Source organism: Eretmochelys imbricata, chromosome 9 (assembly GCF_965152235.1).
Source record: "Eretmochelys imbricata isolate rEreImb1 chromosome 9, rEreImb1.hap1, whole genome shotgun sequence".
NCBI lineage: Eukaryota > Metazoa > Chordata > Testudines > Cheloniidae > Eretmochelys > Eretmochelys imbricata.
In genome coordinates, this window is record NC_135580.1 from 18,281,106 (window position 1) to 18,305,241 (window position 24,136).

Below are 24,136 nucleotides of genomic sequence, written 5' to 3' on the forward strand. Positions count from 1 at the left end.
CCGATTGGGTTAGCTCTCCCCCCGCTCCTCCTCCAACTCTTCCCGCTCCGCCCCCTCGCATTGCCTGGCGGGAGTTGTAGTTGTTTGGAACGGCACTACAGGTCCCAGGGGCCCATGCGGCTGCGGGCTGGTTCCGGACAACGCCTGGTGTGTGGTAACCGCGAGGGACGCTTCCTTCCCGGCAGGTACTTCCGGCGCGGCAGCGGACCCCACTCAAGAGCGTTAAAGTCCCCGAGGAGGGTGGGGGAGGTAAGGTACCTGGCTGTGTGTGCCCCCTTTTCGGAGGGTGAGGAGGAAGCGGTCGGCTCCCACGGGCCGGGCAGGGTCACTAGTGTGTTTTCCTAGGGCCTGGTGATTCCCTCGCGGCTACGCTGCGTTAGGGGCGTAGGACGCTTTGGAGAATCCGGGTCCCGGCTGAGGGCCTCGCTCAGAGGAGCTGTGGGTCTCCGGTGGGGCGGGGGCGGTGGCGGTATTTGAGGCCTGGCAGTTCGGGAGCCGCTGTGAGGGAGGGGCTGGTAATGCCCTAAGATGGGGAAGGGGTCTGGGATCCCAGGGGTGGGGGCGGGCATCTCCCCACCCCAGCTAACAGCAGCAGGCTGAGGGGGTCAGCCGGCGGTGGCCAGGTATGCAGCCAGACCCGGGCCCGGAGGGGCTGCCCTTCGGCCCTGTCGCAAGGCTTCACCCCTGCCCGTCCTCTGCGTGCCGGAGGCCAAGGGGTTAGTGATTCTGTGTGGCTCTTTCCCCTCTCCCCACATTTTGAGTCCTCTTTAAGGGGGCCCGATTTTCGGATTTATTAGTTTCTGAATGGCAAGTTGGGCACCCTCCCTCACTTGTGAAAATCTTGGCCTGGATGTGTATCTCGTGTGTCCTTGGCATGTAATATTTTAAGAAGGGGCTTTCGTTTGATTTACAAATGTAGGTTTTATAAAATATTTACATACTCGAATGATGGGAGTCATTCATAACTTCCCTTTGCTAGTCTTTGTAACTCCAATTTTGCAGTGGTGTGCATGAGAAACAGAAAGTGAAATGGACCTATTTGTTATTCAAGTTGAATAAAATGCAAAAAGTAAACAGCGTAAAAGCTGATGTGTTTTTCCAGTTTAATAATTGAAGAGCAACTTAAGGAAAATTTAAAACACATAGTTTGTAACCTGGCTGTCCCTTTAAACAGTACATCTGACTGTCAAGGCTGGTTGACTTCCCTCCTCCAGCCTAACAGTATCAGGGCCAAGGCTCTGTTGCGTCCCTATCGCAGGAAATAAACTCACGTGAAGAAGAGCAGTGTGCAGGTTAAAAACTTGTCTCTCTCACCAGCTGAAGTTGGTCCAATAAAAGATAGCAGAGGAGTAGCTGTGTTAGTCTGTATCCACAAAAACAATGAGGAGTCCGGTGGCACCTTAAAGACTAACAAATTTATTTGGACATAAGCATGGCACCTAAAGAAGTGGGTTATGCCCAAATAAATTTGTTAGTCTTTAAGGTGCCACTGGACTCTTCTTTTCAATAAAAGATAACCACCTTGTCACAGCCTCACAATATCAATTTACTTGGTGGGTTGTGGTATCATTGAGGTTAGTTTTACATTCTGGTTTCTAAAATATATGCTACATTTTAATTTCTAGAAGCATCTGATTAAATCACAGGGATAGGAACAAAAGCTTTATATTCAAATTCCTGAGACTGCATAGGGGGAGAGAACTTGATAAAGAAAATGATGCATGCTGTTACCTTCACCATGGTCATTGCTGTGGTTGCATTGCATCCATGCCGATAATTTGTTGCTTGACTAAATGGTGGTGGTGTGATCTTTGCTAATTCTTTTAGGTTTTGTAATCATTTTAATTTGGCTAGGTACAAAAATTGGAGCCCAATTTAAGATGCCTTTCTTGTGTAAGTGATAGGTAGATAGATATTAAAAATGGGCTATATGTTTATCTGCCTTTTGACTGTCTGAGGTGCTAATCTCACATTGAAGTTCACTATTTCAAAATAATGTGTTGAGATGGGAGTGAATTGCAAAACTGATGAGATTTAAAACAGTTTTAATGAAGCTGACTGGTAGACTTTCATGTTTTCTGTAAATTTTTCCAGAGTAGCAGCCGTGTTAGTCTGTATCCGTAAAAAGAAAAGGAGTACTTGTGGCACCATAGAGACCAACAAATTTATTAGAGCATAAGCTTTCGTAAGCTACAGCTCAGAAGTGAGCTGTAGCTCATGAAAGCTTATGCTCTAATAAATTTGTTGGTCTCTAAGATGCCACAAGTACTCCTTTTCTTTTTTTTGTAAATTGTTCGCACAACTTCTTAAATGGTGGCACTCAGCCACATTCACAACAGTGAAGTGTACCTAATTTACAATATGCACTTGCATTTTTATCACAAGTAAACCAATTATAATTATCTATATTTTTCTATATAAATATAACATTTATAGGTTATAAAATACCTGATTTATTTTTTTTTGTTGGTTTTGCCATACACATACAACTTTTTTTGAAATAGCTTATTGCCATACAGTTTCTCAAGTGTAGCCTCTGCTTAGGTGGCTCTTTATTTTTGGAACATTTTTTGGGCAAGCCCATTTTGAAACTTTAATGGGGTATTATTTCACTTTCTGATAACATTTTTTTAGTACCCTGATAAATGAAACTGCTTGGTGTGTGAGGCAGGGGAGACCAGAATCTATACAAATGAGTGCATGTTCCTTTTTTATTTTATTTTTGCCCAGTTAGACTAGCAAAGTTTTAGTTACAGTGGTTTAACTTTTATTGATCTCATCATGTTTATAATGTAAATCAGTGGTCCGGTAAATGTAACAATATTTGCTCTACATAAACTACATTTTCATTCTTTAAAAGAAAAGATCCTTCAAAAGTGAACTGATCATCAGGTTTGTCACAATTTTTCCTAAAATAAACAAACAAAAATTGTTTAGTATAGTCGTTTATATTTTGGTTAATCATTTAGAAATTCAAATATAGTTAAGTTACTCATAAAGTTGGAACATGATTAAAACAAACCACATTTTACTATTTTTCATCAAATCACAAACATTGCCACCTGTCTTCACTTGGTGACTGGATTAAGCCCTTCCTGTTAGGAAGTTTCTGATTACTCTGCGGATAAAAACAGATAAGAGCCAAACTGCCTAATTCCATGAATACAGGATAGGATCTAGTCAGGACAAATGCTAATTTTTTTTCTATTGAGTTTAGGCCGGTTACAATTTGTTAGTCTCTAAGGTGCCATAAGAACTCCTTTTCTTTTTGCGAATACAGACTAACACGGCTGCTATTCTGAAACTAGGGTTGTTGAGGGTTCATTGTTCCTCAACCTGGCCTTTTTTGAACCCTTATCTTTTTTCTGTCTAGAGAAAGTGAGGAAGAACTTGCTGCAGATTAGCAGTGCTTCCCATAGTCAGGGTAGGATGGTGGCTTCTCTGAGGAAATTGTTATGCAGCCTCTGCTCAAGAAACCAACACTTGACACTGGGAATCTGCTAAATTATTGTCTGATGTCTAATCTTCCATTTTTGGAAAATATTATAGGGAAGGTTGTGCGGAGACCATTCTGAGTACCTAGATACCTCAGATGATCTTGACTTGAGACTGTACTGGTGGTATTGGGAGACCTCTTGCTGGTGATAGATGAAGATTTGTCTGCATGCTGATAAATACGTGCTGCTTTTTGATGTAGTTGATCATGTGGAGTTGATGGGATATAGCCTCATGTTTTCTGCATTTTTCTAAAAGGTGATGTCAGGCAACTGCTTTTCCATACCCCAGGGTGCTGTCATGTTGAATTCCACAGGGTTCTAACCTATCTTCCCACTTGGGAAGATTATTGAGGCAGTGTATGATATGTGGTGTTTTTAGTATGCTAATGACATATAGCTCGAAACTTCCTCTGCTTAGCCTAATGTTTGGAGCATGGATGGAAATAAGCTGCTGAAGTTCAATCAGGGTAAGACAAAGACAATGCTGGTAATTTGAGGGAAGCAGCCAGAAGACAATTAAAAATTATCATGTCTCTCTTATTGAGGATTGGTATATTCTGTTTGTAGATCTTGCAAACTGGAGTTGATGGTAACAGTGTCTAGGAAGACATTTCCCCCCCTTTTTTGCTTAGTTATGAGATGGACCATTTTGTTTGGATTGCTACTGCAATCCATGCCTTTGTCACTTTAAGGTTATAGAGATGCACTGTACGCTGTCAGCTGGCAGGATGCAGCAATCTGCAACTTAAGTGGTGTACCTTGTATGGGACACATGACATCAGTGCTTCGTGATATGCACTGAATTCTTGGTTTTCAGATGGAGGTTAAGGTGTTGGTTTAAAGTGCTTGCATTGAAGCTCTCCTGTATAAAGGAGTGGGAGCTGGGGCAGACATTTTTTTATGAGGGGCTCAGCATTGGAGCATGCCTTTTTTCCCCCCTTCCCTTTAGGCCTGCAGTCTGAATAACCTGATTTTGTTAATCTTCAAGGTATGCTGTAATGCCTCTCTAATTATCCAGGATTTTGGGGTGGGAGCAGCACAATAAAGGCAGCTTTTTGTAATGGTATTGTTAGGATTTGGTTTTTATTGTAGTAGTAGGCTATTTTCCTGGTTTTGGAGTAAGGATAACCTGCTGATTTTACTTCTGACTTGACTGTATGTTTAATTTTTGGCAAATTCATCTACGGATTAGAATAGGTGTGTTTGTATAGATGTCTGTGTGCTTATATAAGTGAGCTGTAGCTCACAAAAGCTTATTCTCAAATAAATTTGTTAGTCTCTAAGATGCCACAAGTACTCCTTTTCTTTTTATGTATAATAAGACTATATAGTGAGGTCCTCCGTGGAGGCAATGTTCTAAGTTTTTTGTAAATTCAAATAAAAAAGAACCTGAACTCTGTTGGAAATCTAGAATTTCCATGAGCTCATGGTAGCTGTGCTTATAACCGAAGTGGGTTCCCAAGGTGTGCCAGAGATTTCGCGTCCTACCTCATTTCCATTATTATGAGCCATAGACCACTACTACCACCACATATACTAAATGCATTGTCCTGTGAATCCTTAACCACAGGGGTTCTCAAACTTCATTGCACTATGACCCACTTCTGGGGTCATGTAGTAATTTCTGTTATCGGGATCAATGCCTGAGCCTGTCCAAGTCCCTGGTTGGGGGAGCCAAAGTTAAAGGGGGGCCTATAACCCCAGCCCCACTGCCCAGAGCGGAAGCCCTCACACTTCGGCTTTGGCCCTGGGCCCCAGCAAGTCTAAGCCAGCCCTGGCAACCCCATTAAAACCCACTTTGGGGTCTTGACCCACAGTTTGAGAACTGCTGCTCTACCATACTGGTTCAGAGATACGGCATTCCTTCAGCCCACCTTCCTGCTATGGGCCATAGATGATAACGTTACATCTTATTTTTCGTATACAGTTGAGTCAATATACTTCCTCCTCCACCACCATATTATGAGCTGGAGGGCCAACTTCAGCTCAACTCCTTGGAGCAGAGACAATATCCTATGTTTTTGCAGTGCCAGGCATGCACTTAGTTCTCTAATTATCTTAGCCAGAATTGGAAGTTTGAACATCTCTACCCTAGGTTTTGTACTGGCTGTCATTACCATTCTAAATACTTGTCCTTTTAGATTGGCATAGGTAGTCCCTAAGTGACTTCTTAGATTCTTTGGCTGTTTGGGTAATAGGAAGCTCTACTTGGGGTAGGTTTTTATTTTATTTTAGGGAGGCTGGGATTATTCGTTTAAATGTAATTGTGGAAAAGCTTCTATCAAGAAAGTCTTGCAGCATATCCTGAATATGGTCACTGAATAAGCTTCTAATATCCTCTGGAAGTTTGTTCCTCAGCTAAATCCCCTCAACTGGGAGTGCCTTATCTCCTGTTCACCTGCTTGATTCTGTGCTTTGTGATCTGCATTGTACCAGAGGAATGCAGCTGTCTTGATTGTTCATGAACACAGAGATAGTCTCTACTGTAGCTGAGATCTGCTCCATTAACAACTTTAAAAGTTAGAATCAAGTCCTTGAACTAGCAGCAGAAGCAGATTGAGTCAGTGGAGGGACTGGAATACAGGCTTGAATGCACACTGGTTTAATCCTTGGAGGAGGCAGACATCTAGAGTCTTTGTACTGTTTTCACATTCAGCCTCTGGAAAATGCACTGTATGTATCCTGTTCATCCTCTACATATGTGTTGAGAGTCCCTTTCTTTAGATTTAACTGAGGTCCTCCTTTACCCCATACACTCTATATGTATTGGCTACACGGCACAGACTATACTTAAACCTGAGCATGCATTCTACATGCAAAAAAGCCAGTGATGAGCTGGTTTGAATGCAGACTGCTTGTCAACCTTTCTTGTGTCTCAGGCAGTGTACAACTGCCAACTTGTGCTTGCCGTTTCCCTCAGATCAGTCACTAAGTCCACCTCTACACTACAAAGTTTTGTTGCCCACAGCTGTGTTGGTCAGGGGTGTGAAAAAAACCTCATCTCCTAGCCAACACAGTTATATTGGCAAAACCCCTGGTGTAGAGACAGCTATGCTGACAGAAGAGATTCAATACCTTTTAAGATGATATCTCTCCTAAAAATAATATAAAATGTTGCATAACAAGATTTTATAACACAAAAGTAAGGCATGCAAAGTTAGGTGATAAAGGAGGTATGCAACGATTCTGTAATGAATAGCATTTGAGATTCTTACTGTCATTCTGTTGTCAAGCTTTCCCGTTGGAATATTAAGATATATATATACAGCTTCGAAAACTTTGTTATATCAACACCATATTCTAAAACTGTTAACATGCAGCCCAAATTAACTTTAAAATGGGGGTTATCATGGTTGATAGAAACCAGAACATAAGACAAAGGGACAGATGAGTAAGAAAAATGGACTGATCTGTTGACCTATAATAAGACAATTAAGTCCCTTATTAAATTCTATATTTAAAAATCCCTTAATATTTGTTACAGGTTTGATGTTTGAATAAAACACCCTTTCACAGATAAATCCTCAAGTTGGAATAATATGGTACGGGTATTTACCTCTGTCATGTGGGTTTCTCATGAACCAGATAATGTAGAGGTATGAGTATTTCCCTTTAAATACAGTGCTCATATGCAGATCTCTTCAAGTTAGATGGGTTGGATAGGGTGGAGAACTTCTAAGTACCAGATTCAGTTACTGGAACAACTATTTTCCATTGAGCTAACATAGTTGCTGATACACCCTGAGTAGGAACAAGACATAAGATTTCTGTTTGTTTAAAGGCAAGATGTGATATCGAGGACTGAGCTAGCAGGAAAAAAGCATGCAGTGATGATTGATTGTATCTTGTAATGAGTGATTATTAGGATTATATTGAGGAAAAAGAAACTAGATACATGCGTGTATAGATTAAAATGTGATTGTATGTTTTTATTTCTGTTTATAGTAATTGTGCATCTGTAAATATATATTGCCATTTCAGGTCTATAGTACATATCACTTTAAAAGTGTGCATTTTACATATGTGAATTATATTGTCTTCAGAAATCTTACGTTTCTGCTCACTCGTGGTGGTGAGAGCTTCCAACCTGAATCCTATAAGGAAAGAATCAATTCATTCTCCTTTTCCATACTTCTTTCAAGAAAAGTTGCGTATGACAACTTGAGATAAAGCTGTAGCCTTTCCAGTAGTGCCTTGCTTATCAAAACAAATTCTTGCATGGGCTACAGTGACTTAAAATTTTGGAACTTCATTAAGTAGAAATCCCATTCACTGAGGGATTCTTTTCTTGTGAACGTAATGTGTTTTTCTCTAATTATCATGTGGTACTACATCTGCTACTTGAAACCTTTTGTAGGAACGTTTCATCTGAAAATTGTGGCAGTAGTTCAGTGTTTATAATATGTATTTTCTCCTCCCTCCCAGGGCAATTTATTTTTCAAGTCCTTTAAGTATTCTTGCACGACGAGGAAAAAGAAGAAACACTTCAGTGAATGAGGAGTCTTTGCTTTTATAGCATTTTTCCTGAGAAGTGGATCTTTGAATGAGGATGACAATGGAAGAGATGAAGAATGAAGCAGAGACCACTTCTATGGTTTCCATGCCACTGTATGCTGTTATGTATCCTGTTTTTAATGAGGTAAGCTGTTTTCTCCTGTTCATAGTGTAATACTCTGTTCTGACTTGGAGGTACCTGAAACCAAAAGGCAAGTGGCACACTAATTAATACATGCTGTTCGCCTTGATATGCAAGGATGTCCTACCAAGCCCTCAAGTCCAACATCTACCATACATTCTTTTTTTGTATTTCTTCATCCTCCTTATCCTTGAAAGCCATCAGCAACCTTTAACATAATCTTCAACAATTTCAGTTTTTTCTTTTTTGCCCCAATCTTTTCCTTAACTCTGGTTTTGCAGAGAGAAGGAGGACCTTGAGAGAGATATGTCAGGCTGCAAAAAAACAACGTAAACTTAAAGTAGCAGTAGATTTCTCCCCTCCCCCTCCAATTTTAGAAGTGAGAAAAGAGTAGAACGCAGCCTGTCTCTGTAAAGTAAGGCCTATTTTAGAGAATACTGTTCCATTGGGAAAATTATTTCAGTGCTCCAGTTTGTGACTGGGGGAGTAAAGATGGGATTTAACAGCAAAATATAATTTTAAAGTAAAAGAAAATGATCTCCTGGTGCTAGAAATTAATGCATTTTGTGGTACTCGAAGCAAAGCTGAACACCTAAATGGTCTGATTACTGTTTATAAAGTTAGATTTTTTGCTGTGTTTAAGTGGTGGGAACCTGAAACAGATAGTGGTAATCAGTTTCATTACTGATCACTGTAGTGCATCACTGATCTTTTAATCAGAGTACATTTTTAAAACTCTGTGTGTAAAATGGTTGATGAATAGATCCTTTCCTGTAAGATCAGAATAGAAACAGCAGGTAATTCATGGGTCACTTCAATTGTTTCATATTCAAGACGTGCCTTAAGATCACTGTATTGACAGCAAAGGTTATCTGCAAATGTTGTATAGGTAGGAAATTTAAATCTGAATACAGGGCTAATCCAGAAATGTGGTAAAATGAGTGCTGCATTATCAAAGTTGGACATACTTTCTAGCCCATCAGTATCTAGGTAGGGTATTAAACAGCAACTATTAAAGTTAAAAACATTAACTGCAGAACCAGAAAAATTCCATTCAAGAGTACTAAAGGAATTGGCCAAAGAGCTCTTTGAATAATTAATGTCGATTTTTAATGGATCTTGAATCATTAACTTTATTCCAGTTCTCTATAACTTCCCTAAAGTCATAACGATATTTTAAAAGGTTAAATGGCATCCCTGGGTTACAAGGCCAGTTAGGAAGACATTGATCCCAGGCACAATCATAGGCTGATATGGGACAATCAGTAAAGAAATAAAGGGTAGTAGCATAAATAATGCTAATCCACGTGGTTTATGGAAAAGAGGTCTTGTTGGATAAACTTCGTATTTATTGATGTGATCACAAATGTGGTTGATAATGTACTTTCCCTTCTTTGACTTAGTTCCATGTGGTATTCTGTTTTTTTTTTTTTTTTTCCTTAAGAAAAAGAAGCACCATTCAAAATTAGTGGAGCCCAAATTCAATAGATTGAAAATTGGTTAACTGCTAGATCACAAAAAGGAACTACATGGGGAATTGTCATCTCAGGGGTATGGTGTTCCTAGTGGAGTCCTGCAGTGGTCTGTTTGAATTATTACTAATTAGTATCTTTATCGATGATCTGGAAGAAAAGATAAAATCATTACTGGTGAAATTTTCAGGTGACACAAAAATTGGAATGATAAATGAGTTAGAAACAGATCAGTTATATGGACTGACCTGGATCACTTGGAAAGGTGGGCCTATTTGAACATTTGTTTTAATACATCCCAATGCAAGGTCATACATCTAGGAACATAGGTCTTACAGGATGGGAGACTATCCTGGAATGTAGCCACACTGAAAAAAACTTAGTGGTCATGGTAGACGACAGTTGAATGAGTTCCCAGTGTGATACTGTAGCTAAGAGGATGAATGTGATCCTTGAAGGCTTAAGGAGGGGCATAGCAAGTAGAAATAGGGATGTGATATAACCTCTGTACATGCTATTAGTGTGACTTGCTGGAATACTGTATCCAATTCTGGAGTCCACACTTGAAAAAGGATGTCGAAAAATTGTGAAGGGTTCAGAAGAAAGCTACAAGGAAGATCTGAGAGCTCAAAAGCATGCCTTATAATGAGGCTTAATATGTTCAGCCTTCTTAATTTATCCAAGGTTATGAAGTGACATGAACAAGGTCTATAAATACCTACAGAAGAAGTGATCCATTAGTAGAGGAAGCCCTTTAAACTAGCAGAAACAGGCATGATGAGATCCAATGGTTGGACTCTGAAGCTAGATATATTCAAACTAAAAATAAGAAGCACATTTTTAACTTCGAGGCTAATTAATTTTTTGTAACAATTTACCTAGGGAATGCGATGGATTCTCCATCACTTGAAGTCTTAAATCAAAATTGGATATCTTTTTAAGGTATGCTGTAGCTCAAACAGAAGATACAAGTGTGATGCAGAAGCTATTGGGTGAATTCTTTGGGCCTATCTTATGTAGGAGGTCAGATAAGATTATCATAACGCTCCCTGTTGGCCTCAAAATCTGTGAAAGCAGATGATGTTGCAACAATTAAACTGGCTAAAATGTAAAACTGGTGAGCGTATGTATTGGTCCTGTGACTCTATGGTCTCAATTAATGGTAAGGCTTATCTTGTTGAGGGAATAATGATCCCAGGAGAATGTTAACACTGGTAGAAATAAATATAGACAACACGCATGCACAAATTGAAACTTAGAAAAAGCAAATAACAAAAAACTTGTTACTGGCATGAGTAATTTGAGCTTAGTTCTTTTTTGCTGCCCCTGAAAGTTCTAGTTTGAATAAGATGAAAAGGACTAACATTTTCCTTGGCATAGTTTACCCTAGAAGATTAAGTATTATGCATATTCCTGCTGCTGCATGATACACTTAGTAGTCTTCATGCCTATGCTGAATTTTGTCAATCCTTTGTGATAATTGTTCACAATTCAAAATGAATTTTTACGCTCTGCAAGTTCCTAAGACAGCAATATGTGCTAATACTTAATTTTAGTTAAATAACAATATGCAACCCAGTTTTCCTGATATGAAGTATCCCATTATCTTCCCAGTATGGACCAGATTCAGCTTAGGTGATGTCCTTGAGGTTGGCAGGGAACTTGCTTTATACAAAGTGAATATTTTATTTTTATAAAGGCCCAGTTAAAACATTTTAAAACATAATTTTAATTTAAAATGTAACTTTCTATATTGTAAGGTTAATGTTAATTCTAAGTTGTGACATCTTTTCCCCAATCTGGACCATGTCTCTTCCTGCAAATACTGGACATAGTTTAGACTTGTTCATGGGGCTCTGGGTTTTGGTCAACCTCCTTCTGTCTTTGGGTCAAATTCTCTGACTTCAGGAGCACACAGTGGAGAATCAACACTCCTGCCTTATCCATGAGCATTACAGTTTTTAAAGCTTATTTTGGGACAACAGTGTGCAAAATCTTCCCCCCTTAGTGGTCGGATTTCCAAGTCTCTGTCCCACAACTAAGACCACCAACTGCGTGCTTCTTGTTTGTTCTGGCCTTCCCCATTATGACAGAGAAGGCCAAACAGAGGCTCAGAGGTAACTACTGACTTTTCCTGATTTGATGAACTTCATGTTACTAATGGTTCTAAACTTTCATTGCAGCTAGAGCGAGTAAACCTATCTGCAGCTCAGACCCTGAGAGCAGCTTTTATTAAGGTGAGAAACTAATAAAGAAAGATTAAAAGTTGTCTCTCACTCAAAAACGCTATAAATAAATGTTTGAAGCACAATTTAAAATGTGTTTTCAGCTTTATTGCTCTATTTTCCCTTTGTGCCATCTTGTTTTAGAAGCAATATTTGGTAAGAATCAAATGGTCTACAAGGAGAGTACCCAGCTTCCACTTCTTTGGAAAGACTAATGGATTGGTCTGTCTCAAACTTGTATGATTGGTTTTAAAAGTTTGTGCTATTCTGTACTGGACTGATGGGGGAGATGGAGTTATTTTGTCATTGCTAAATGTACTGATATTAAGCACCTTTGATGTTAAAAAAAACCTTAGTAGAGGATACTTATAAAAATCATCATTCGTATAGACTTACTGACAACTGCTACTTCACATTAAATGTACAGTAGGAGATGGGTGGATTGTAGGTTCTGAACACTCTGCTCATTGCTTAGACAGACAAACTTTATCTCCAGTAAATCATTTCAGTGGAAATTCTGCAAGGATCCTCTTGAGTTTTCATTCTACTGTGTATGTGATTCTCTTCCGCCCCCAGCCTCCTTCTCTTCCTCCTCCCCCCCCCCCATGGCAGGAGGTAAACTGGCTTTAGGCTAGTTAATTTTACTGCTTTTATAGATTATACAGATGAAATCTTGCCTGGAATTAAGATGGGAAAACAATGTTGAAATTTCTTCTGCAGTAGGCGTGAGATTCTGTGCTGTGCCTCTAAGGGTATGTCTACACTACACACTAAGCCTGGGCTCTCACTCAAGCCCCACTTCTGCCCACACCCAAATCAGTCTGACTTGGGTCAGCAAGCACTCGTGACCAGAGTCCTAGAAACCTGCTAGGCAGAGGTGGGCAAACTGTTTGGCCTGAGGGCCACATCTGGATATGGAAATTGTATGGTGGGCCATGAATGCTCACAAAATTGGGAGTGAGGGCTCCGACTGGGAGTGCAGGCTCTGGGGTGGGGCCAGAAATTAGGAGTTCAGGGTGCTGGAGAGGGCTAAGGGCTGGAGTAAGGAGGTTGGGGTGCGGGAGGGTGTGAGGGCTCTGTCTGGAGGTGTGGGCTCTGGGGTGTGCCAGGGATCAGAGGTTTGGGGCTGAGGCAGGGGACTGGAGTGTGAGAGGGGGTATGGGTTCTGGGCTGGGGGCACGGGTCCAGGATGGGGCCAGAAATGAGGGGTTCATGTGCGGGAAGAGGGTCCGGACTGGGAGGTGTGGGGGAGGGGGCTCTGGGCTGGGGCTGAGGGGTTGAGTTTGGAAGGGGGCTCTGGGCTGGGAGCGGGGGTTGAAGTGTTGTTTTGGAGGGGGTGAAGGCTCCAGCTGGGGGTACGGGATCTGCAGTGGGGCTGGGGATGAGAGGTTTGGAGGGTGGGAGGGGGATCATGGCTGGGGAAGAGGGTTGGGGCAAGGGAGGAGGTCAGTCCGCAGCTCTGCAGCTGTGCTACCCGGCTGCCCAGAGCATTGCGCCGGCGGCGCAGGACACTGAGGCTGCAGGGGGGGGGGCTAGCCTCCTGGGCCAGGAGCTCTGGGGCCGGGCAGGAGGGTCCCGCGGGCTGTAGTTCGCCCACCTCTGCCTTAGAGGCACAGAACATTGCTTCGATACCATTGCTATTGCTTGTTAGCAGCAAATATATCATGAAAGTATTACCTCAAAAAATACAATTAAACAGTGAAATACTTCACTTGATACAGGGCTTAGAATGTGCTCTGCTATACAGAATGCTGTTGGCCATCCCTTGTCATTGGCAATAATTTCAAAGATATACTGTGGAAGTAATAGCATTTGATAAGTCTCTGTATATACCGACTATCTTGAGAAATCTAATTTATATGCTCTAAAGAGTCCATTCTATGAAGGATTTTCACTTCAGAGTCTTAGCTCTCTAATGTGAGACTGGTAGTTCACTAGCTTTTAAAGTTCTTTGATCCTGTGGGTAGCAGTAGCAGGGTAGAGCATGAGCGAGGTACTCTGTGGAGTATAAAAGCTGCCCTCCAAATGTTCCAGTCAGTTTCTTCTTAACCGTGGTTGGAGGAGGAGCTCCTTCCAGGACACTGGCCTCGAGCTGGTCATTTTTCCAGCTTTTCATGGGATCCCAACAATGTTTTATTTGCTCTCCACCTGCAGTAACCCTGACTTTCAGTCAGGTCTGATGGTAGTTGTATTTTTGAAGTCTTTTCATCACTGGCATTTTTTTGGCATTCTAACATACATTTTTTTCTTTTGGTCAGAGCCTCAGCACTACTTCAGCATTCTCTACTAAATGTACAATGCTCCAGTGTCAGCATTGTTCTGTCTATTCACGCTTGAGTCTAGATGCTCTGGCATCAGATTTGTTAGGCACCTCAACACCTTCCATCTCAATGCCTTGTTCTATACATGTCTCAGGACTTTTTCTGTATATATTGGTTCAGTGTTTTCCTCAATGCCCTTAGAGGCACAGCATACTGGTGCTTCTTTTTTCTTTATTTTAAGTAAGGCCTCTGAGAAAGGAAGATGATCATGGGTTCCAACCTTGTCAGTGCATGACGGACCAATGTCAAAAAGCTAGTGACCATGTTTTTGTTCTGACTTCCTCTAGGTCAACCCTGTTGAGTAGGAGGGCCACATATGTCTGTAAATGTCACATAAAACACTGAAGAAATGGGGGAAGTACCTTCAGGCTCTCTTTGAGGCATTCCCTGGGAGACTGTTGTGAGTCCAGTACCGAGGCTGGTCCAGAATGCTTTGAAGAGTAAAATCTTCAAAGCTAAAGCCCATCAGCCAAGCCTATTGAGTACTGAGATTCAATGCCAGCACTGCCAATGTTGATGCAGACTTGGCTTCATCTTGTAAACCTACTAGGGTAGCTTCAATACCAAAAGTGCTCTATCTCCTCACCAGCAAACCTGAGGATTACAACTGCACACAAGGGTCCCCAAAAAACAAAACAAAAAAACCAACCCTTAAGATGTAAGAGTGAAAATCTTGCAAGATGATGGATTCAGAGAAACAGAATTACAGATAAATAATCCCCCCCCTCCCCCCCCCCCCCCGTGTTCCCGTCTAAAAGCTTTCCAGGTATTCTTTCTTGAGTTCTAATTAAATGCAAGCTGGTATATGGGTACAAAGCTGTGAACTCTGATACTGGAATGGAGTTTTGGACAGGCACAGAAGTTTTCCTGACTGTCAGTGCAGTACAGTGCAACATGTTGTTGTGAGACTCAAAACATGACCTGACTGGAATAAAATAAGACAGTAGAGATATACTATCCATGTAATTCAAAAACTAAGAGGAAGAAGTCATCAGTGAAGGTGGATGGAAAAATTGGTAGATGATGGAAAAATTAAATCCAAATGTATGACAGTTGACTTGTATAATAAAATAGTACGTCTAGGCTGCTGGTGAGAGAACTGAGTTCAAAATAAAACTGATAATTTAACAGTATATAGAAAACTTTTATTGATTACATGGATAAATATAGAATTAACATCTTATGCTTACAACAACAGTTCAGTGTAAAAACATCTCTAATTTTTGTTTCACCTTTTTAGGGGGTTCTGTTTTGTGTGTACTTTGTTTCTTTGGATCGTGTTATTGTAAGATGTTTGAATATTATGTGGTAATGATTTTGAAAACATGTTAAACAAAAATATAAATCCAAAATAAATCTTACAAAATTTCACCCTCCTACATGTTTTATTAGACCCAAGGGGTAATAACGTTTTTGTGTTTAGTGCAATTAAATGAATATTTACATTTAAGGATTATTGAGTTTAAATAACAAAATCTCTTTATAAAGGGAATGTATTGTAATAGTAAAAGTGGTAGGGACTAAAGTAAACACGAGTCGTGGAAAATAATTTTTAAGACAAGAAGGCGCAATAGCCATGTATGAAGCCAGTTATTGGATTATACAGATCTGTTGTAACACCTGCAGAGAGTGTCCTCTTCTGTTACTGACACTCCATTAGAAGAAACACTGAAGCATTTGAAAAGCTATGAAAAAGTAATACTAGTGATATGTGAGAGTTATGATATGAGGACAAGTTGAAAATCACAATATCTGTGTAACCTGAAAAAAATACAGTTGAGAGGAATTAAATAGAAATATACAAAATGTCTTCTCGCCTTCTATGTCAATATAATTTTAATGTTTTCAATTTTTATTCAGAGGGTAAAACCAGGTAAAGGGAGAGTGTGAGATACCCGTAAATGCTTTTCATGGAAATGGGTGAAATTACTTATTGGGAAAATTCCTGATGCAAAAACACTTCAGTAGTTCAAGACCCATTGATGCGATTGTGGAAAAAATGTTTTACAAAGTGGTCTGCTGTTATGAGCCTATTCAACGTCTCTAGTCCGTAATAATTTGATCTTGTATGTACAATCTGTTGTCCCATTGAAATTTAGCTTTATGCTTTAAAATGTCACTCAAGTCCTAAATATTTCTTAATCAAAATATTCTTTATAATATAGGCTGAAAAAGAAAATCCAGGTCTCACACAAGACATCATTATGAAAATTTTGGAGAAAAAAAGTGTAGAAGTGAATTTTACAGAGTCTCTTCTGCGTATGGCTGCAGATGACGTAGAAGGTATTTATCTCTGGGAATGGGAGGTGGGAATTGCATTTAAACCCATGTTCTCTGATATTGATGGGTGTAAGCCTACTTTTTTATGCTGTTTTTCAGAGACAAATGTTACATTAAATCTGAAAATTAGAATAGAAAATCTGTCAGTTTTCTTTTTCGGGACAGGTTTCATCTTAGCATTGGAAGTACAGGTTAATCCTGTTCTTGCTGTAATGAATCCCCTATAATAGTGAGCATTTTTTTTTTACAAATCCCATTGCAATATAGGAAAAACCATATTATAATGAGCACTTGTGGTGGTATGGGTATTTTATTGGGCATAGTAATTTAACTTACATATTTATTATACTCTGTAATTCTAAAAGCATAATTAACCTTGCAGTGAAAATGATAAATTATTAGAACGCACAGTGCATGTTATTTACTCACTATAGCATTAAATCTGCCTTTTCCACAAGTTAGGAGGCAAAATGTTCTTTCTAATATGGTGGTGTGTTTTCCCTGATAGAACCAGGAATTCACTGTAAGAGGGTTTCACTCCATTTGGTAAACTTCTTTCATACTGTATTGGATTAGCACAATGCAATCATTCCATTCTGTGGCTCTTCCGTGGATTTTGTTTTTTATAAATTACATTAAAATAATGAATGTTCTGGGTTTTTTGGATTGAGTGGATAAAATCAAGTAAAGGCATTTATAACAGACTATGCTTTTATTGATATAGAAATCCATTGCACATGCGTAATGCTGATCTGTGTACCTCTTTTAAAATACTGCTTTGAAGTACTGATGGAACTTTATGAATAGCAATATCCACAGTGTCACTAAAAATATACTTGAGAGTAAGTCTTTTCTTGTAATTTTGTTTTGCCTATCAGAGTATATGATTGAAAGGCCAGAGCCAGAATTCCAAGACCTAAATGAAAAGGCACGAGCACTTAAACAGATTCTCAGTAAGATTCCTGATGAGATCAATGATCGAGTGAGATTTCTTCAGACAATCAAGTAAGTGCTGCATTCTGTATTTATCTGCAGATCAAGCTGGAAGCCTTGACTTGGATATTAAGATATTACTATATGTGCTTTAGTGATGTAATGTGGTGCTTTCAGTGCTCCTTGAGCTTTTGGCAGAACTGTGGTCCTCTGGAGGAATGGACCAGCATGTTCAGAGATGCTGTACATTGCATCTTTGTGTAGCATGTGGAAGAAGCACAGGGGCATTAAGATGTTTTGGACTACTTTTGCTTGTGCTGCACTTGTTTTGGGCTAATTAGGACATTGGTTGCAGTTTGACTTTTCATGATCATAGAAACTAATCTTGCTTATATATTAAAAAGTAGTTTTGTTGTAATGTGTGATAAATACCTTTACAATATTTCACTTACACATAGAGACTGTGTGTCATAGTAATAAAATATAAATCACAGTATGAATAAATATAGGACAGGATTGATTATGTAGGTAGTTTATAATTGCATGAAACTAACTAACTTATCCACACAACCGATGAGTGACTTGCCTAAGACCATAAAACAAATCAATGTCACGGTAGTAACACTGTTAATGTCCATGAAATATAATAATACTAATAATAATGCTATATGTGCTAACAGTTGTTAACTTAGCACAAGATGCAGCTTATTTGAAAATGGTTGAATCTATAGTTACATGCTTATGCTCAAATAAATGTTAGTTTCTAAGGCGCCACAGGCGTTCTTTTTGCTCATACAAACTAACACGGCTACCACTCTGAAACCTAGAATTACATGGTTAGCCTAATTTGATGATATAATGCTATTTAATTTGTACACTTTTTATATTTTGATTACTTGCTTTTGTTTGTTTTTTTATGGGGATTTTGAATGCACAGATGGGGCAATACTGACTGAGAGATTTTAGAGGGGTTTGTGTAATACATAATGTATAAATCTTAGAACTCAATTTTATTGGTTTTGCGGCTATCCATACATGTTATAATATCTTGTATCCAGGTAAACGTACTTTTGTATCTAAATGTCAAGAGTTGATCTTCCCTGCCACCAACACAACTTACTAAAGTATATGTGTATGTAATGGATACTGATGGATGAAGGGGTAAATTTTCTTAATGCTGATTGGCTTATACATGCCCATGTTTGTACTGCTATTTTTAAGTCCTTTTGTACAGTACTGACTGAAAACTCCTGGCTTTATAAACTGCACTGGCTTACTATATTGGTTAACCATTCTCGATTTCTATTTCCATTGCATATGTGGGTTTGATTTGTTTTTCTCAAGTCGTTGTCTTACAGTGTGGCAGTCTTCACTTTTAGAGCTTGACATTTCAATAGAAGGGTTGAGGCAGTGCCTTTGCTTTTTATAAAAGGGGGTGGGGTGAAGGAAGATATGTTCATGTCCCAATAATATAGCAAGCTTGGGTTTGCTTGAAATTCACAAGCTAAGGGGAACAGTTATATAACTGAAAACCGCTAATGTTAAACATGAAACAAAAAGGGTCAGACAAAGATGTCATTTCTATGCGAAAACTTAATCTTGATTAGTTGGGCTACTTTCAATGAACTTTGGATTCACTGTTCTGGACTGATACAGTGATACAAAGTGTCAGCAATTTCTCAAGCAGGAAATAGCCTGTAGTACTTTATCAGAAGAGTACCTAGATCTCTGCTTTCTGCTCAGTGACTAGGAAATGGGATTATAAACATCCTGAAATGCAATTTTTAATTTTGGTAAGATAGTAGTAAAATTGCATATAGAGTGTAATTTTTGACATTTTATATAATGGTGTTTATAAAACTGTGCACACTATTGTACAGTTTTGATATAAAGAAAGTGGCACAACACAGTAACTACTCTCTTCTGACCACTCTTAGTACAATAAGAGAGATGCTAGCTGGTCTTGTTTCAAATTGATTTTAAATCCTGCAAAACTAGATACTGTTGTACACATCAGTCCTATGTGTGGGTTAGTGGCATCAAATTGCTTTCAAAGGGACTGGATGTGAACATTTTCTGCCAGGCAGTTTAATTTTTTTTGGTGTGATTGGGCAAGATACAAGGAATCCCAAACTGTTTTGAGCCCCTTGGTACCCTAAATGTAAGGCACATAATGGATGATTTTTTTTTCATATTTGGAACAGACATTAAGGATCTAATTCTGCTATTAGATCCACACCTGCAACTACCCCTTAAGTTGCTAGGAGCTGTGTGTGCATACTGAAGGCATAGTTTGGTTCTTACTGTTAAACAAGTGAGTACAGTATATAGTATTGTTTAACATAGGTTTCCATATTATTTGGCAGATGCTAGCTCTCAGAGTCTAAGGAGCACATTACACTTAATTTGGATTTAAGTACTATATAATCTGATTAGTTCTTTGCATTTGGTCTTCCTGCATCATATCTATATTATTTCTATAAAATTCTTTAGAAGTAAGTATCAAATATGATTTTTTTTCCTGAAAGTGATTAAAATTCAGCATTAAATTAGGCTAATTTAAAATGTTATAATTATCTTTTTTTAAATCAAATAGGGACATTGCCAGTGCAATAAAGGAACTTCTTGACACAGTAAATAATGTCTTCAAGAAATATCAATACCAGAACCGGAGGGTACGTGAATTAAGATTTGCATGTAGTATTGTATTATTACTACTAAACATAAATATGAAAGATCTTTCGTTCTTATAGTGTAAGGGTGAGTGGTGGAATTTAGCTAGTCATTGACAAGTCAGAAGGAAGTGTAAATGAAAAGAAAAGATAGAGCAGTATAACCAACTCAAATCTGTCACTAAGGCCATATACTTTTTTCTATTTATTTCTTCCAGTATGCATGGGTTTTTAATATGTATAGATGTGTCAGTGTTGTATCATTTTAAAAATATTGTATTAAAGTATAAATGTTTCATTTTCTGGAAACGTCTGACAAGAAACTTAGAAATTCCATTATTACTTACCTTTTCATTTCAAAATCTTTTGAATTCCTGGATCTGCATGTCTTTAATTCACTCTTTTTTTTGTTTTGCCTCCTAGTCCTTTGTAGCTTGTTAGTGATGAGTTACTATAAGTATGTTGTTCTGTAAAGGTATTGAATCAGATTTTTTATTTAATTGTGGATTTGTATTTTTTAGGCACTTGAGCACCAAAAGAAAGAGTTTGTAAAATACTCCAAAAGTTTCAGTGATACTCTGAAAACCTATTTTAAAGATGGAAAGTAAGTATGCTTTTGAATGCAGCTTCACAACAACAAATGTGTGTTTTCCCTTTTATGTGGTGTTAAATTACTTGGCCTCATATGGCCATGGCATTTGTCTATCTTCATTTCTCCGTGTGTCTGTAAAGGGAGAATAAACCCATGAATACTTAAAAATCAACACAAAGTAATCAGGTGTGTAATTTTGAATATTGTGATTCACTTTCTATAGTATATGTAGCTATGAGAACAGGACAATAGTAAGGTAAGCCAACTAAAAATCTGCACAGATATTTAATGTTTATAACTAGTGGTTTGTGAATGGCAGTTTGAATATAGATGTCTACATTTTTTATGTGTCTTCTAATTTTTCATCTATTTAAAAAAAGGCAGTTCATTAAGGTTCATGTCTTTTTGTGTTTTGGAATCCACTTGTGCCATGGTATTTCACTGTCACTTACTGTTATGAAGAAGATCTGATTTCATAGTCCAATACATGTCTTGGAGACAGGCGGAATCTTCAGCCAACTGGTATTGCTTGTCTTTCATTTTCCATTCTGTTGTGTCAAAGTCAACAAAGGCTGAGAGCATTGTTGAGACATTGCACCATTATATGAGGGAAATTGTCCTCAAACTACCAGTGATCACCTCCCCTGCTCCCTTTGAAATCAATGGTAGAACTGCCACGAGGTTGCAGGACCCTGATAGTTTACATTTAGAAAATTTCCTTCATACCACAATATCTCCAAGTACTTTTCAGATAATATAAGCACCAGTTAGATGTAGTCTGCAGACGAATAGGAGAAGAGAAGAAATTTTGGTCAAGGACATAGCAGCAAATTTGTACTGTTGGTTAGATCTTACAGAGATAGGGATGTACTTGGCCAATATTTCTCTCATTACACACATTCACGCAAGTGAATGGAATCTTTAGTATTCATGCAGAGTCCACAATATGTTTTTTGCCAGAGCTGAAAGATTATATCTGAGGTGAACTGTATGGTGTTTCAACTACCTTTGGAAGAAGGGGAGAATCATTCTTGGTATTCCATTGTGTTTTCAGGGAATCTTTGTCTTTGAACCAGATGCTAATTGACAATGTGCGGGAATCCTGTCCCCAGCCTGAAGATGGTGACTGCAGTGCAGGGCCTTGAAGTTTCAGGGTTAAAACTGTAGTTCTGAGTAGTACAGTTCTTAAGTCTGTACTAGGAATGTAAAGAACACCAACAAACTGGAGAAATAGCAAGCTTCCTATAATAATCAGACACCAGTCAGGAGTTATAAATAAGATTTTATTCAACTTTGAAAGGGTCTTCTAGTATAGGAATATGCCATAATATGCATGGTAAAATATATTTGAAAGTAACAGGCTTACACAAGTGATAGAAGGCAAAATTAGCAGGGGAAACTAGAAACCTGGAATAATGATGATTAACAAAAGCTATCAGACCAAACACAAGAACACATTAATAATTTGCACTTCTGTAGTGCCTTTCATCTGATAATCTTAAAGCATGGAAGAGCCAATGCTAGGATTTGGAGAGTCTGAAAAATACTGCATGAGATCCCATCTGAGACTTGAATTACTGACTATGTTGGGATACAAGAAGTGATATAACCTGCATAAAACTGGCCATGGCCCGAAGTTAGACTTTTTAAAAGGCACGAGAAAAAAGTGCAACAATAATGCAAACAAAATGACAGCAGTCTGACAATTATGGATTAGGGAGGTGAAAAATCCCATCTGTGTTGACCTCGTTCTTGGTCTTTTTTAAGTTAAAGATGACTAAACAATGCTGAAGCAACACAGTATAGTTGCTCTGTTATATGGGGATGAGGGAGAAAATGGCAAACATCAACTCCTGTTAACTTCAGCTGGACTTGTAAGTGCTCACCACTTCTGAAAATAAGGCCTTTAATGCCCACTTTCCGCTTTTCTCTAGCTAGCTTTGGGTTTTTTAACTAAATTTTCAGGAGCCAAAAATACTGAAGATCCTACCATCAGTTGCTAGTATTCTTTGCATGGGTAAGGCATGCAAGACTGTGATATCTAGTCATCAGCTGTAAATTGAATGGAGGCTGCTATACTGCAAAACATCTGAATGTGCTTCACTGTGATGTTTTGCTGAGCCAGGATGCATGTAGTTGTCCAGATTTGGTACTAAAATTTATTGCATAAAGTATTTCTAAAGCAGTCTTTGTCTGAAACCGTTCTTAGTGTTGAAATATGTTTCTTTTCTTACAACAGGGCAATAAATGTGTTCGTAAGTGCCAACCGACTAATTCATCAAACCAACTTGATACTCCAAACCTTCAAAACTGTGGCCTGAAAACTGTATATGTTGAGAGTTGTACTTTTCAATGGTGGATAGGATACCTTTATATGTAAATTTTAAAGTTTTGACTGTATAAATTATCAGTCCCTCTTGAAGGGACCTAATGCAGGATTTTGAATGGGATTATTGCCATCTTACACCATATTTTTGTAAAACATTGTAGCTTAATCATAATCTCACAATGAAGATTTTGCATCACTTTGCTATTATCATTCTTTTCAGAATTATAAGCCAAAAGAATTTACGCCTTAATGTGTCATTATGTAACATTCCTTATAAGAATTGTAAATATTTGGTGTTCTATTTCTGACGTTTTAACTTGAAAGCGAAAAACTACAAGACTATGTATTTAACAATATTGGTGGCAAATATTCAATAAATAGTTTACATCTGTTAGTTTGTCTGTTTGTATGTGAACAGAAAATGTGTAACCTGTTTCCCTATAATTTAAGAATATACACTAGATGTAAGAAGTAAAAGAAAATTATGTGGGTGTTTTAGGTCAATGGCATTTTAAATCACAACATTAAAAAAGGGAGCTTTCCTGTTTTCCATTTAAATCTGAGAGCAAACTTTTTTGAAATGTATGACCAACTGTTAAACTTTGAGTAAGATACTAAGCTACACGTCTATTATTCAATCATAAAGACAAAACAAAGCACCCCAAAGTAGCCATTTTGTTTTTAAAAATAAAGATAGATTAAAGGCAAGGCAAGGTACACAGGTAATTTGTCAAATCTGGTTTTAAATCTAAAATAAAGCTAAAATATGTGACAGGCAACCTAGTGAGCATTTCTTTATATCCTAACTATGACATCTAATTAACATATATCTTGTAATTGCTGAGGCTGTTGGCCAACAGGTCTAGGTACGCTGTTAATATTTGTTCAGGAAGGAAGCTTGCACAACACCAATCCATATCACTTCATTTTCTTTATTACTATCTTAAGTATTTAAAGTTTGAGCACTGAATTACAATACTTTATTTTTTATATGTCTTTCTATATGCACACACAGCTGACTTTGTTCAGCAAATAACATTCTGAAATGTATATCCATTATACATGACAATTAGCTTTATTTTTACCCTTTCCCATGAAGAACTACTGTATTTAAAACTATCCTGTTTTAGGAAAGACAAGAGTTGTTTCTACCTTGCAGGCAGCCAATTTTTCAGTAAC

The 24,136-nt window shown here is 38.4% G+C and overlaps 1 protein-coding gene across 3 annotated transcripts; it reads left to right on the plus strand.

Annotated features, from left to right (window-relative positions):
* Nucleotides 1–90: 90 nt before the first annotated feature.
* Nucleotides 91–23,351, plus strand: PDCD10 (programmed cell death 10). 3 transcript variants are annotated; one of them, XM_077826525.1, is made up of 8 exons: nucleotides 91–185; nucleotides 7,923–8,136; nucleotides 11,789–11,842; nucleotides 16,317–16,434; nucleotides 17,310–17,436; nucleotides 19,961–20,039; nucleotides 20,558–20,640; nucleotides 22,868–23,351. In XM_077826525.1, exons 2-8 carry the CDS (start codon nucleotides 8,041–8,043, stop codon nucleotides 22,947–22,949), a joined length of 639 nt encoding a protein of 212 aa, XP_077682651.1. In that variant the 5' UTR covers nucleotides 91–185; nucleotides 7,923–8,040; the 3' UTR covers nucleotides 22,950–23,351. The 3 variants fall into 3 exon arrangements, with proteins under 3 accessions (XP_077682651.1, XP_077682650.1, XP_077682652.1); XM_077826524.1 differs by having other exon boundaries at nucleotides 137–249; XM_077826526.1 differs by having other exon boundaries at nucleotides 184–254.
* The last annotated feature ends 785 nt before the right edge of the window (nucleotides 23,352–24,136 follow it).

Excerpts from the sequence above, each read along its gene's own strand:
- PDCD10 (XM_077826525.1), top strand. The coding sequence starts at position 8,041 with ATGAGGATGACAATGGAAGAGATGAAGAATGAAGCAGAGACCACTTCT. Across the intron at positions 8,137-11,788 it reads TGTATCCTGTTTTTAATGAG|CTAGAGCGAGTAAACCTATC; the intron begins GTAAGCTGTTTT and ends CTTTCATTGCAG. Across the intron at positions 20,040-20,557 it reads ATCAATACCAGAACCGGAGG|GCACTTGAGCACCAAAAGAA; the intron begins GTACGTGAATTA and ends TGTATTTTTTAG.